The following is a 14,237-nucleotide window of genomic DNA, read 5'->3' on the forward strand; positions in this document are numbered from 1 at the left end:
CACATATATGAGGGATCATGGCTTAAATTTCCAAGGAAGACCATTCCCCCGGCTCATTTTATTTTAATATGTGATATTCATGTAGTGTAAATATATGTGGGTGACACCCTTGGGCCTATGGGGGGGGTCTTAATCTGGTCTTGCTGCTCATTTCCCAATTATGTAGATAATACAGAAGACTTGATACTTGTCAAAAGTCTCAATCATGAATTAAAGAGAAAGAAAGTACTCACTCACTTAACAGGTTTAAATGCCAAGATAATATTTTTACAGGAGACTCACATAATAAGTAACAACCAGTTTCGACTGCAAAGGGATTGGACTACTCAAATGTTTCAGTCCAGCTATACAAAGAAAATTAGTGGTGTGGGAATCTTAATAAACAGAACTATCCCATTTGTAGCGTCAGATGTAATATGTGATCCTGAAGGGCAATATGTCATGGTGATGGGCAATTTATTTAATACTAAAGTGATTCTGATAAATATTTATGCACCTAATATGGATGACAGAGATTTCATTTAAAATGTATTCGCATCTATTCCTAATTTGAGCACCCCATAAAATTATAATGGGCGGAGACTTTAATTGTGTTTTAAATCCACACCTGAATAGGTCTTCAGCTACAGTGGTGATAGCATCTAATACTGCAAAAATAATGACACAGTTTGTAATGGATCAGAACTTATCAGACCCTTGGAGGTTTCTAAATTCTAAACTTAGAGCATATTCCTTCTTCTCACAAGTTCATCAGTTACTCAAGAACTAGTATGAGTATTTATCATAGACAATATTTTTTTGCCCATTATCAAATCGTTAAGTAAAACACTATTAAATCCAACCATGCACCTCTGATAATGGAGCTTAACTTACTATGCCCTACACACTCATCTCATTGCTGGCGTCTTATCCCCCTGTCTTTAGCTGATGAGCACTGTATAGAATTAATATCAAACAAGAGTTGATTTTTTCATTCATTATGCATCCATCTTTTGCTAATCAAATTAATCCAACTGTCAAAAAAGCATATAAAATAGCAAGTAAGAGGCCGGACAATATTCCTGAAGAATGCCTCCTCACAGCACAAACTTCACAGTAGAACAGAGGCGCTATACAATACTTACTGTGAGAGATGTCACAACAGATTTAGAGGACAGTGTCAAAGATACCACCACAGCACTCTCAAGGAATGCAGCATGGAAGAAAATGGCAGTGCACTTTCTGAATCTGGGGCTGAGCTATTTCATAATTATGTACACAGACTGCATCTTTTTATTGAAGATTAATGGATAAATGTGTGTTCATCTGTATTTTCCTATTTCTTACATTACGTGACATACATATTTGCATGCATTACTTGTCTTCTTCATTGGCACCGAGTTAAATGTATCCGATTCAATATCACACTGTACTTCGTTTCAAATATAAACTATTATTTCCAAATTTTGCTAATGGCATATCAATGCTTTTTCATGTTGGTAACAGGCTGACTGATTAGTGCGGAATTCATTTTGTTACATTACCCACCATACTAAGCCCATTAAACCTGCTTAAAAGCTGTTCTAAGTTTGTACGCAACTTTGTTCCCCTTCTTCGACTCCCTGAAGCCCACTGTAACTGCACTTAAGTCTTCACCATGGTCTGCTTCTAGTCTGCAGCTCTGAGGCACAATGCAACAGTGCTAAACCCAAAACTTAGTCTTGTTACTGTAAATACGCATTAAGACCAAACCAGCACAGGATCACCTGGAGCTCATAGCACAACTGCAGCTGGCAATCAGAGGCTGCAGGTTATTCTTCAAGACACTTCTTTAATTCATGAGCAGTTACTGCTAATGCGAAAGGCACAGTTTGCCTCAATTTTTGTCAGAACACTAGGTTTTGAATCTTAAAATGCAAATAAATTAAAAATAAGGCAAAAGAAGTAGTTTCCATGAGGAGCAGTAAGTAGTTATTAATTAAGAAAGTGGACGAAACGGAAACTTGTAGTTTGATTCAAGAGAAGACCAGAGTGTTGCAATATTTTAATTTTGTATTTCATTTGTGTTAAACTGTGTTACAGAAGTGTCATTTTGGTGGCAAATTTAGTGTAATAGATCACCATATGTAGAGTGGACAGGGGGAACGAACACCCATAGTTGTTGCAAAGTGCTGGGATGCCATCTAGATCGCCCTCTTTATTTTGCTTGCAAACATAGTAAACAGGTGCTTGATTGCGCTAAAATAAAAATAAATTGCCTCAATAGCTACAGTGCTAAATGCTTTCTTCAAAAGATCTGGGGAGCTCTGTCCTTCTCAGAGGTTCAGGTCCAAATGGGATGCCAATATTAGGGGCGTCTCCATTTTGTACTGGTCCCACTGGAAGGGGCATGGTCAGTTGCCCTCAGGGAGTGTCACTCTGGGCTGAAGAAGACGAAAAAAGACACAAGCCTGTTTAGTGGAAGAGCTGCTTCTCGTCTCAGCAAGGTATTACATACCTGAATGAAGATTGTGGCCTTCCTGAATGCTGCTTTTGTTTCTTGTACCATTGCTTGACGAAGATACCTTCCAGAAATTGGTCTTCAACTGGAAAAGGTCCAAACAGCTCATCCTTAATGACATCAGCCCACACCAGTACCCCTCCCCCACTTTGTTAGTACCCTGTGTCCATCAGTGCTTCAATCATGGACCCACCCATCTGGACCATCAAATGTCACTCTCATTTCATCTGTCCATAAAACCTTTGAAATTCAGTCTTCAGGTATTTCTTGGCCCAATCTTGACACTTTAACTTGTGAGTCTTATTCAGTGGAGGTCATCTTTCAGCCTTCTTTACCTTAGCCATGTCTCTGAGCACTCGACACCTTGGAAACTGCAGGTAGGTTGTATTGCTCTGGAATATGATCATACTGGAGGCTAATGGGTTCTTGGTAGCTTCAGGTTTAACTCTTCTCAAGTCTTTTGCTGCTAATCTGTGCTTGTTCTCCACAAGTTTTTTTGTGACCCTGCTGACTATTTGCAACAAAATATTTGATTGTCTGGAGGTTACACCTCAGTAGCTTAGCAATTTCCAGAATGTTGCATCTGTCTGGAAAGGCATTTTATAATTTTTGACATTTTAGTGTCAAGTTAAATCTTTTATTTGTCCCATTTTCCTTGAGGTAATGAAGCTGCATAATAATTATGGATACCTTAATATACGGTGTTAATTACTTTTAAGCCTAACATACAAAATGGGTTTATATTTCCTTAAATATGTGGGTTAGCATAACTTAGTGGCTTAATGTTTTTAAGTTGGGCACACACATTTGTTAAAGTGATGGGTGAAAATGACAGTTTTAATTTCATTGATTATCTCATATGGCATGTTACTGAAATAAATAAATGAGGAAATGATTAAATAAATATATAAACAAATAAAGTAAAAAAACATTTTATGACAAATTTAATTATTTATACTTATATACTGTTCTGTTTATATTTACTGGCACTTTTCACAATACACTTATTTATTTGCATATATTTTTATTTGTTTAATTTTGTCTGAAATATTCCTCCAGATGTTAAATGGCTATAAATTTTCATTATCTATATAAATTTGTAGAGGCAGCAACAGTCCGCTACTAATTTTGTTTTTTTGTGTGCAGGAAACATTGTACATTGATATCACAGTACTTTAATCCAACAACTGAGGAACATTTTGACTTAATTTAAAAACTACGAGATGCAATTTAAAGGAAGTCTTTAAAACTAGAGAACTAAGAACTGCTGTGGTCCCCCCAAACACCCCCAGGCAGTCTCCAGTTTGAAAAACATAGGGGACACCCCCAGTAAAAGAAAATTAGCAGCATTCTTACAGTGGGTAAAACCTTTGGGAAAAAGCATCCTAGAAAAACAGAAGAGCTTTAGGAGATACTGAAGAACAGACGATGAAGACTGATGTGGCCAATGCATAATAAAGAGATTAAATTAAAGAGATCCATTAGGTGACACATGGATGGATGGATGGATGGATGGATGGATGGATGGATGGATGGATGGATAGATAGATAGATAGATAGATAGATAGATAGATAGATAGATAGATAGATAGATAGATAGATAGATAGATAGATAGATAGATAGATAGATAGATAGATAGATAGATAGATAGAATTATATTGTCCCAAGGATAAATTTGGCTTTTAACTGAAGCTCAATAAATAAGCACATAAATAAACAAACACATAAATATTATAACAAAAAATACACACAAGAATTACTAAGAAGAAAGAAAACTAAATAAAAAAACCCCTCTGACATGGCTAAAGGTAAAAAGAGCAGTCACAGTGGGGCATTATGACTTCATGATTGTTTTTCAAAAAAAAAAATTCAAACTCATTGATGTTGTCTTTCTTCCTTCTTCCAGGGCATGTGAGAATCTCTGACCTGGGTCTGGCTACAGAGCTGAAGGATGGAGAGGATAAAACCAAAGGTTATGCAGGCACTCCAGGTCAGTCCAGCATTGAGTATGATGCCAGTTTACAGGACGTTGCAGTCACTGTTGGTTTTCCATGGTAGTGTAGTTACTCACTACTTCGGAGATCTGATGCCCTCTAAGCACATACTGTAACTCTGGAGTGGTTTAAAAAGAAAAATACACGTGGACATGAACACCTACAGGCAGGTTCAAAGAGTATTCAGACCCTTCACTTTTTCACATTTTTTTATGTTGTGGCCTTGTTCTACAATCATTTAAATATTTTTTTGACATGAAGAAACTCTCTATATCCCACAATGATAAAGTGATAAAAAGATTTTTAGAAACTTTTGCATATGTAGTAAAAATAAATTAAATATCACATTGACACAAGTACTCAGACCCTTTGCTATAACACTTGAAATATGGCCCTGGTATCGTATACCCCATTCTATTGATCATTGTTGGGTATTTCTACACCTTGCACAGAGTCCGTCTGTGGTCAATTCAATTGACTGGACATGATTTGGAAAGGCACATGCCTGTCTGCAGAAGGTCCCACAACTGAACAAAAACCAAGTCTTGAGGTTGATGAAATTGCCTGCAAAGCTTAGAGACAAGATCGAGGTTCTCGTCCATAATTCTTAAATGGACCAACTATGACTCTTCCTAGAATAGAATAGAATGCCTTTTATTGTCACTATACATATGTACAATGAGATTAAAAGCAGCTCCTTCACTGCAGACATATATGTAGAACACAACAAGTAAATAAACAAATAAACAAATGGTGCAAAAAGTTGCAAAAACGTTCTGCGACCCTATATACATATGGAAAGAATAATAACTATTGCACTATTGGGTTATTGCACATTATTTAAATACTGGAAAGAATAAATAACTATTGTACTATTGGGTTATTGCACATAATTTATATATTGCACAATAATGATGATAATGTGCAGTGAGTAGTGGATGTTGGACCCTGAGAGTAATGATATTGTACAGTATACAGATATTGCACAGTTATTATCAATACCATTTAGATATTGGATATTGCACAGTTGATGGACAGAAGGAAGTCCAGGGTTTGGGGGTTAGACTGTGTAGTCAGTGCATGTGTGAGTTTAGAATGGTTATGGCTTTTGGGAAAAAACTGTTCTTGAGTCTGTTTGTCCTTGTTGTGATGCACCTGTAGCGCCTCCCTGAGGGCAACAGGTCAAACAGATTACAGCCTGGGTGGGAGCTGTCCTTGATGATGTTTTTTGCTCTGCTGAGGCAGCGGGAGGTGTAAATGTCCATCAGGGAGGGGAGAGGGCAGCCGATGATCTTCTGTGCTGCCTTTACTACTCTCTGGAGCCTCTTCCTGTCTGCCATGGTGCAGCTGCCATACCATACTGTGATACAGTACGTCAGCAGGCTCTCAATGGACGAGTGGTGGAAGGTCAGTAGCAGGTTGGAGTCCAGGTTGTGCTTTCTGAGGACCCTCAGGAAGTGTAACTGCTGCTAAGCCTTCTTGATGACTGCTGTGATGTTGTCTGTCCAGGAGATGTCAGCGGAGATAAGGACGCAGAGAAACCGGAAGGTATGGACCCTCTCCACACACTCGCCGTTGATGTAAAGGGGGGTTAAGTCGGTGCTGTGCCTCCTGAAGTCGACAATGATCTCCTTGGTTTTCCTGGTGTTCAGAGCCAGATTGTTCTTTGAACACCAGGCTGCCAACTTCAGGACCTCCTCTCTGTAAGCTGCCTCGTCCCCCTTTGAGATGAGTTCGACCACTGTGGTGTCATCAGCAAACTTGACAATGAGGTTGTTGTTGTAGGCCGGACTGCAGTCGTGGGTGTAAAGACAGTACAGAAAGGCCAAACTGAACAATCAGGAGAGAAGGGCCTTGGTAAGCAATGTAACTCTGACTGAGCTCTGGATAACCTGTGAGGAAAGGAGAGAAACTTCCAGAAGGACAACCATTAGTGCAACATTCCACCGATCTGGGCTTTATGACAGAGTGACCAGATGAAAGCCTCTCCTCAGTAAAAGATGCATAATAACATTTGCAAAAAGGCACTTAAAGGACTCTTAGGGCTGGTTTATACTTCACGTTCAGAATGAGTATGCACTACGCATCATGTATTCCCATGTGCGAGTGGCAGTACTAGCAAAAAATGGGGGTGGGGGTGGGGGGGTGCAGTGTTTTCAAGTTTGAATGTGACATCAGAGTCTCTGTTTACTATCAACATGTGACAGTAAGCCACTTTGCAGATCCTATTCGATGTTTGAGGAATGGTTCAATGTGGTGAAGCAAATCATCAAACTTAAATGCAGACATAAAAATGTATTTGTGGTGCTTTTCGTCATCTATTTCTTGCATAGGCGATACAAGCGTCTCAACTTCCCAATCGTAATGATGCAATACATTTTATTTTGTTGCACCTTCTCAACAGCATCAGAATATATTTGAGCCATTAGGGACATAGTGAATAGAAAAAAGGTTTATTTTGTGATTAAAGTGGAAAATTCAACTTTAATCTTGTAGTTTATTTTTTAATTAAAGTAGAACTTCGTAAATGTCATCTTAAAACTGACCCACTTGTTAATGCTTGTACTTGCTTCTGGGGCTTCCTCCTGCTCTGACAACAGCGGCAGGCAGTGACTGCCACGCATAACACATTGCATTTATAATATTCCATCTCTCTGTACATTTACAATACTGATTTATACTTGATATCATTTTCATGATGAAATGTGTGCATGCATGTATGTTACATTTTACAGCTAAATCGTTAACTTCATTTAAATAATTAATACTGTTAATAATTACACATTGGGGGGAGGCACAGTGGTGGAGCAGTAGCGCTGCTGCCTTATAGTGGAGTCACATCCCTTGTGTTCCCTGCCTGAAGTTCGCATGTTTTCCTGGTGGGTTTCCATTGTGCACTTCCAACGACATACAGGTTTAGAGGTTTAGTGATGCTAAAATTACGCTAGTGTATGTGTGTGCTTGTATTCACCTTGAGATGAGCTGATGTACCATCCAGGAATTGTTTCTGCCTCACGCCCAATGCTGTAATGGGCGCATCCCTGGACTGATGGACAAAATCATTAAACATTCATCCTTTTCAGAGAGAGATATTGTGGCAAGATGTCCTGGGAATTTAATTGATGTTTCTGTCAGTTCACAACACGGCGAAACTGAACGTTGTATTCTCACTGTGATGATATCTCTGCCACCTAGTGGAATCCTCCAGATTTACATAAAGTATGTGCGCAAGTATAAACAGTACACCGCTTGCGTATCAGTAGCTTCCGCAGATGCATGTGTCACGTCGCATAAAGTATAAACCCGACCTTAGACTGTGAGAACTAAGATTCTCTGGACTGATGAAATCAAGATTAGTGTCATGTCTGGAGGAAACTGGGTGCTGCTCATCACCTGTGCAATACTATTCCAACAGTGAAGCAAGGTGGTGGCAGCACCATGCTGTGGGGTTAGTTGTCAGTGACCAGGACTACGAGACTTTTCAGGGTTAAGGGAAAACTGAAAAGAGCAGCTAATTAAATTAACAGGTAACTCTAAATGTATGACTGTTCTCTAAAATGATCTGACATCTCATCCCGGGGTGGTTCTTATCTTGTCCCCTCTGATCTTGTCAAAATGAGCTCAAAATTAGAATGTGTGCATTAGACATTATAGCACTAGGAGGCATAAGCAAAATCTAAATTTGTTTATTCCTTTTTTATCAGACATCATAGCGATTATTCCATCCATCCATCATAGAAATCGTTAAGATTAGTATATCCATCATATTTCTGATTATTCTTATTGCAGCAGCAAACATTCTTAATGCAGGGAACTCTCAAATACACATAGCCACAATCAGGCAATGCAGACTTAACAGTTAATCTAACAACGTGCATGTGGGTGAAGTAAGAACTCAGCATTTGGAGAACAGGCAAAGTCCACTGAGAAATTAGAAATACAGCTGTGATCCAAGTTCTAAAATTTGTTGACACCATCTGTTGCACCATCCTGTACTTCACTTGATGATTTAAGAATTTCAATAAAGGGAGCCATTATAGCCCCCTATTTTATCTGTTCCTCTACTGCTAGTACTTACTAGGAAGGAGATTGACTGCGCTTTCTTAAAACAGCTGAAATGACAGGTTGTGTATCTCGTGGGACCATAAGTAGTCCTCAGTCAGATGTGACATGGAAGTCCTGTAGGACTTAAGTTCTAGGTTAAAATCATAGTTTGCTCTCCTTTTCTTCAAGCTCCTGCTGTCTAGTCCTACTGGAGAGTCTTTAACATGAGTCTAAAAGTTACCCTGTTACACTGAATGGTTGTGTATTCTTTTTCAGGATTCATGGCTCCAGAGCTGCTGAAAAACATTGAATATGACTACAGTGTGGACTACTTCACCTTGGGGGTCACCCTCTATGAAATGATTGCAGCCAAGGGGCCATTCAGGAGTCGAGGAGAGAAGGTGTGGAGACAAAGCATTTCATATTTTATATCTATTCTATGGGTCAAAAAAATCATTGGGTTCACATAAAATGAGAGGAATAAGAAAAAAAAATCATTCTACCTATCTTTGTTAAATGTGTCTATCATCCCATACATTCCTTCATCCATCCAACCTGCAAACATTTATCCATTCATACATCTGTCTATGCAGACTTCCATTTGTTCTTCCATTTATTTATGCATCCTTTTATCCAATCTTCTTTTCTATAGAATCTTTGTATATCTAAGCATCTGTTGATCCATACACCCTGCATCCATTTAACTATCTAGCTATCTATGTTATTTTGTGCATCCATTAACTCATCTCTCTAGATACTCATCCATTTCTCCATCCATCATGCATAGATTGTTTCATTTATGCACCTATCATTTTTAATTTTTACAGTATCTTCCTGATCTATTTATCTATCATGTTATCATATGCATTAGTCCATTTATGATCTATCCATTCTCTATTTATCCAATTCATCTATATCTATATTCACTTATAGTCTATAAACAGTATATATCCATCTCTCCTGCCCGTCAATCCATTTACAATCAGTCTATCCATTCATTTATGTTCATTTCTTTATTCACCCATCTGTCACCTTATTAATTCCTCCAACCAACCTGCATACATCTTCCATTTGTATAACTTTTTGGGGGCCAGAGCCCAGAGTGAGCCATTGAACAGCACTCCTGGAGCAATTTTTCGGGTTAAAGGCCATGCTCAAGGGCACTTCTGGCAGTAACGGGATTTGATCCGGCAACCTTCCAGGTACCAGCACAGATTCTGAGCCACAGGACCGCTATTCTGCCCAGATTCCTGGTCTAACAATCTATGATCATTCATGTACTTATCCATCAACAGTCTACATGTTCATCTGTCCACCTATCTATCCAGGACCATTTGTGCATTTATTTAACCTTCCATCTATCTATCCACTCTCGAACTCCCTCATACTCCACACATTTTTCCATTTGTGTATCTATTTATCTGTCTATCCATCATTCTGCCACATAGTACATTTTCTATCTATCCATCCAGCCATTCATGCTGTATTTATTCATGCTGTATTCATTCACACATCCGTTTTTCAACAACTGTTCCTCTGCCCATCCAACCTGTATACAACTGTCCATTCAAGCATCTGTGTCTCTGTTAGCCATCCATTCATTTCTCCATCCAACTATCCACCCAATTTCAAGTACAGCACCATGGTGAGGAGGAATAGGGCCATGATCAATCCTAGCCCATTTTTCTCCTTTCCAAATTTCTCACACCATCTTGTGCCTCCTGTTTACAATTTTCACAACCTACTGCTGTCCACAAATCCTTCTTATTTCAAACAGCCAGGACTACCAGGTGTCTTTTATTTTTTCATCTTTTGGAGTATTGTATAGCTCTTCCCTGAAGTTTATTTCAGTTGGCTGCTAGGTGAGGATCAGGATGACCTGTGGCTAAAGTGGTGTAATGTAAACGACAGAGTCATTAGTTAAAGTTCTACCTCTGACTGACTGCGTAACTTTGAGAGAACAAACTTGAGGTGCCTGTTCTGTAATACAGTATGTAAATATATCAAACAGGGTTGCAAAGAGTCTGAATCTCTGCAGCCAGTATAACTCAGTCTCTGGAAAGTAAAAGTTGTGGGAATAACTGCATGGCCAGCCACATCCAAATCCACCAACCACTAATTGATTTATCCACCAATCCATTATTTTCGCCATGAATCCATCCACATCTCCATTGATCTATCAATGCACTTTTCCTTGCATCTGTTTATTTACCTGTCTGTCCATTCACTCACTTACTCAACTACTTACAGTATCTATCCATCCATTTATTTTTCAACCACCTTTGCAAGTACAGAGTATTATGGATCAGACAGTGTGTTTGGCTAGAACATGCATAAAGCTGCCCATTGCACCAGTCTATTATATGACTAACTCACAAACCTCCCTACATTCGGGCAATTTACACTCTATGGCCAAATGTTTATTGACATCTGACCATCACACGAATTTCAGCTTATTGAAATAAGCTGAACAACACCATGGACATTACAGTAATAAGGAATTGGCCCCCATTATAGTTCCTGCTCTTCTGGCGATGGCTTTCTACAAGATTTTGGAGTGTGTCTGTGGGAATTTGTGACTATTCAGCCAAAAGTTCCCTTGTGAGGTCAGATACTGATGTTGAACAAGAAGACTTGACTCACAACTGGCATTCCAATTCATCCAAAAGGTGTCCAAGTAGGACAGGGCTCTGTGCAAGCCACTTCAGTTCCTTCACATGTCTTTATGGTCCTAGCTTTGTTCACTGGGGCACAGACCTGATGAAACAGAAAAGAGCCTTTCACAGACTTTTTCCACAAAGTTGGAAACACACAATTGTCTAAAATGTGTTTGTACACTGCACAATTAACAGGGCCCTACACTGGAAACAAGAGGCCTAGCCCAAACCCTGAAAAACGGCTCCAAACCACTTGCACCAAGCAGTAGGAACTATGTAGTCCAGAAGGTAGTGGGCTCCTAAAATCTGCCAAATCCAGATTCATCCATCAGACTGCCAAACAGTGAAGTGTGATTTATCATAGTGAACATGTTTCCACTGCTCCAGAGTCCAGTGATGATGTGCTTTACACCAGTCCAGGTAATGCTCGACACTGCACATAGTGACACCAATTTCATGAAGCTCCCAATGCACAGTTCTTGTGCTGATGTTGCTTCCAGGGGCAGTTTGAAATTCTGTTGTGAGTGATCCAACAGACAATAAGTGATTTTTATTCGCTATTCACTTCTGCTCTCTGAGTTGGCATTGTCTACCACTTCATGGTTGAGCTGCTGTTGCTACTTGATGCTTTCTCTTCACAATAATAGCACTTTCATTTTACTAGGGCAGATGTAGCAGGCTAGACATTTCACGTACTGACTTGTGACAAAGGGGGCATCCGATGACAGTGCTGCATTTTAAGGTTACTGAGCTCTTTAGTACAACCCATTTTACTGCCAATGTGTGTCGATGGAGATTGAATGGCTATGTGCTTGACTTTATGCACCTGTTAACAAACAAGTGTGGCTGAAATACTTGAAATCAATAATTTGGAGGGGTGTCAACATACAAACCACAAGGTGTAGATTCATCACACAACTGAATAACATCATCGGACTGCAAGACAAAAGCTATGGCATTATGGGTAGAACTTGTAAATTCTGTAGATCTGCAAAATGCTGTGACATGCAACCCTGCCCCTATTTAAAATCTGCTCAAAAGTCTCCTTGAATTCAGCTGGTCAGAAATGAATTGGGAAACATCATCAGAAAGACATTCAAGCAGGCAGATGAGATTGTCAAAAAAAGCACAAGGTCCACCTGAGACCTAAAGAGCAGATTACTTAACTTGCACTCCAGAAATAATGAAGACACCGTGTGTATTGTGTAATTAAGAAAATAAAAAGAGGTGAGGTGAAATGGGATGGTAAGCTAGCTAAAATCTGACCCTGCTTCATGTGTGTCACCAGGTTGAGAACAAAGAGGTGACTCGCCGAATCCTCAATGACCCAGTCACATACCCAGACAAGTTCAGCAGTGACCTCAAGAGCATTTGTGAGGCGCTGATGGAGAAGGACCCCTCCAAGCGACCTGGCTTTAAGAATAATGAGTGTGAAGAACTGAAGAAACACAAATTTTTCAAGTCCATCAATTGGGGGCGGATGGAAGCAGGTAGGCTAATGGGTTAAATCAACCAGCAAAAAGTTATTATTATGGTATGCTGGAAAATATGCTGACCAATGAAATAAGCATGTACATTGAGCAAAGGGCTACAGTATCTACAACTGCATGTACTATAAATCTCTGTATGCTCCTGGTCAAACTGCATGTGTCCCTGTTTCAGTGAAACTCGGAACTTACCTGAAATTTGATTGGGGTGCCCAATATTTTCCACACAATTGGGGTAGCCTTTTACAGAAGCTTACTCTCTGTCTGTTGACTTTTTTTTAGCAATTAATTATTAACGTTAAGATTAAATGTGATCTGCCATCTGGCTTGCCACTATAAATTTTTAAATGGGTTTTTAAATTGAAGATATGCTACTGACTTCACAAACCCAAGCGTTGGCTCGTCTCAACTGCCGTTCAGACAAGCTACAAGCATGGGTGATGTCACAGGGTGAGTGTAGAGGATCTGAAGGCTACCTACATTTACTGTATAATATCTGAGAATGTAGGAACTCTAAAGAATGTAAAATGGGATACGTTAAATGTTCCCATACTCAGCTGGTAGCACTGCAATCTCTACTACCTAAGGACCTCTGATATACACCTTATTGCAGGAACAGCTCATCCGAGGATGGACAGGACCAAAATAAGTGGTAAAAGTTTCATGTCTGGCCTGACTCCATGAGTCTCAATTGAGGAGTGTTTCATCTCTTTTGAATAAGCATCACAACCTTTTACGTCTCATGGCAAATTAAGATACTGTGGCTTTTTGGGTACCGAAGAGAACCCAGCTTAATCTTCTTATTTCAGACACTATTTTAATGTTGGACAGGTTTCATTTGCTATGATATGGCCGAGTAGAAAAGAAAGAAGGAGACTGGACATCTGTATCAATGAGCAATTGTTAAAAATGAGCACAGAGTAATCATAGATAACAAAATGCTATGGTCTGTCTGTTCTTCATGTGATTACATTCAAACTAGAGCTAGAACCTCGGCAAAGTCACGTATTTATTATGGCAAAGTGACTAAAAAAGTAACATGACAGAAAAAGTAAGAACAACAGCAACATCTGTTGAGTGTCAAGCAAATAACAGAAGCTGATTATGGCCAAAGAACAACATAACAGGAAGAAAGCAAAAGAAGACCAGCAAAATCTGGTGAGTGCATCACAAAAAAGTGATTAAGCAATGAAGTCCACAAAAGAATAAGCAGACAAGACAAAATCCTATGGCAACCTGGAGTCACTTTACATCATAAAAGAAAGGTCTCCACAAGGTCATCTACCGATACTCCCCCAGGACACAAGATACATAAAGTGCATGTTCAGAATTCATAACTGAGTGTGAGTTTTGTGTTTATTGATCATGAAACAAGATTAACAACACCGTAATGGGAAGAAAGAAAAAGAAGCGCAGCAACATCAGTGGAGCATCAAGCTTATCACAGAATACTGAGAGGACATGGTGCATATATTTTTTAAGAATTCATAATCATCAAATATCAAACTTTACTACAAACCTTATTTTACTTTACTACATATCAATGAAGGACACCATAGTGGCAGAAAGAAAAAG

At 39.2% G+C, this 14,237-nt stretch overlaps 1 protein-coding gene across 1 annotated transcript in view; it reads left to right on the forward strand.

Annotated features, from left to right (window-relative positions):
* Positions 1 to 14,237, forward strand: part of grk1b (G protein-coupled receptor kinase 1 b) — a 107,558-nt gene that overhangs the window by 90,009 nt on the left and 3,312 nt on the right. The window contains exons 5-7 of the mRNA XM_028799053.2: positions 4,387 to 4,470; positions 8,795 to 8,919; positions 12,464 to 12,665. Coding sequence (XP_028654886.1) covers positions 4,387 to 4,470; positions 8,795 to 8,919; positions 12,464 to 12,665 — 411 coding nt within the window. The remainder of the gene's footprint in view (positions 1 to 4,386; positions 4,471 to 8,794; positions 8,920 to 12,463; positions 12,666 to 14,237) is intronic.

Source organism: Erpetoichthys calabaricus, chromosome 3 (assembly GCF_900747795.2).
Source record: "Erpetoichthys calabaricus chromosome 3, fErpCal1.3, whole genome shotgun sequence".
NCBI classification, from domain to species: Eukaryota; Metazoa; Chordata; class Cladistia; order Polypteriformes; family Polypteridae; genus Erpetoichthys; species Erpetoichthys calabaricus.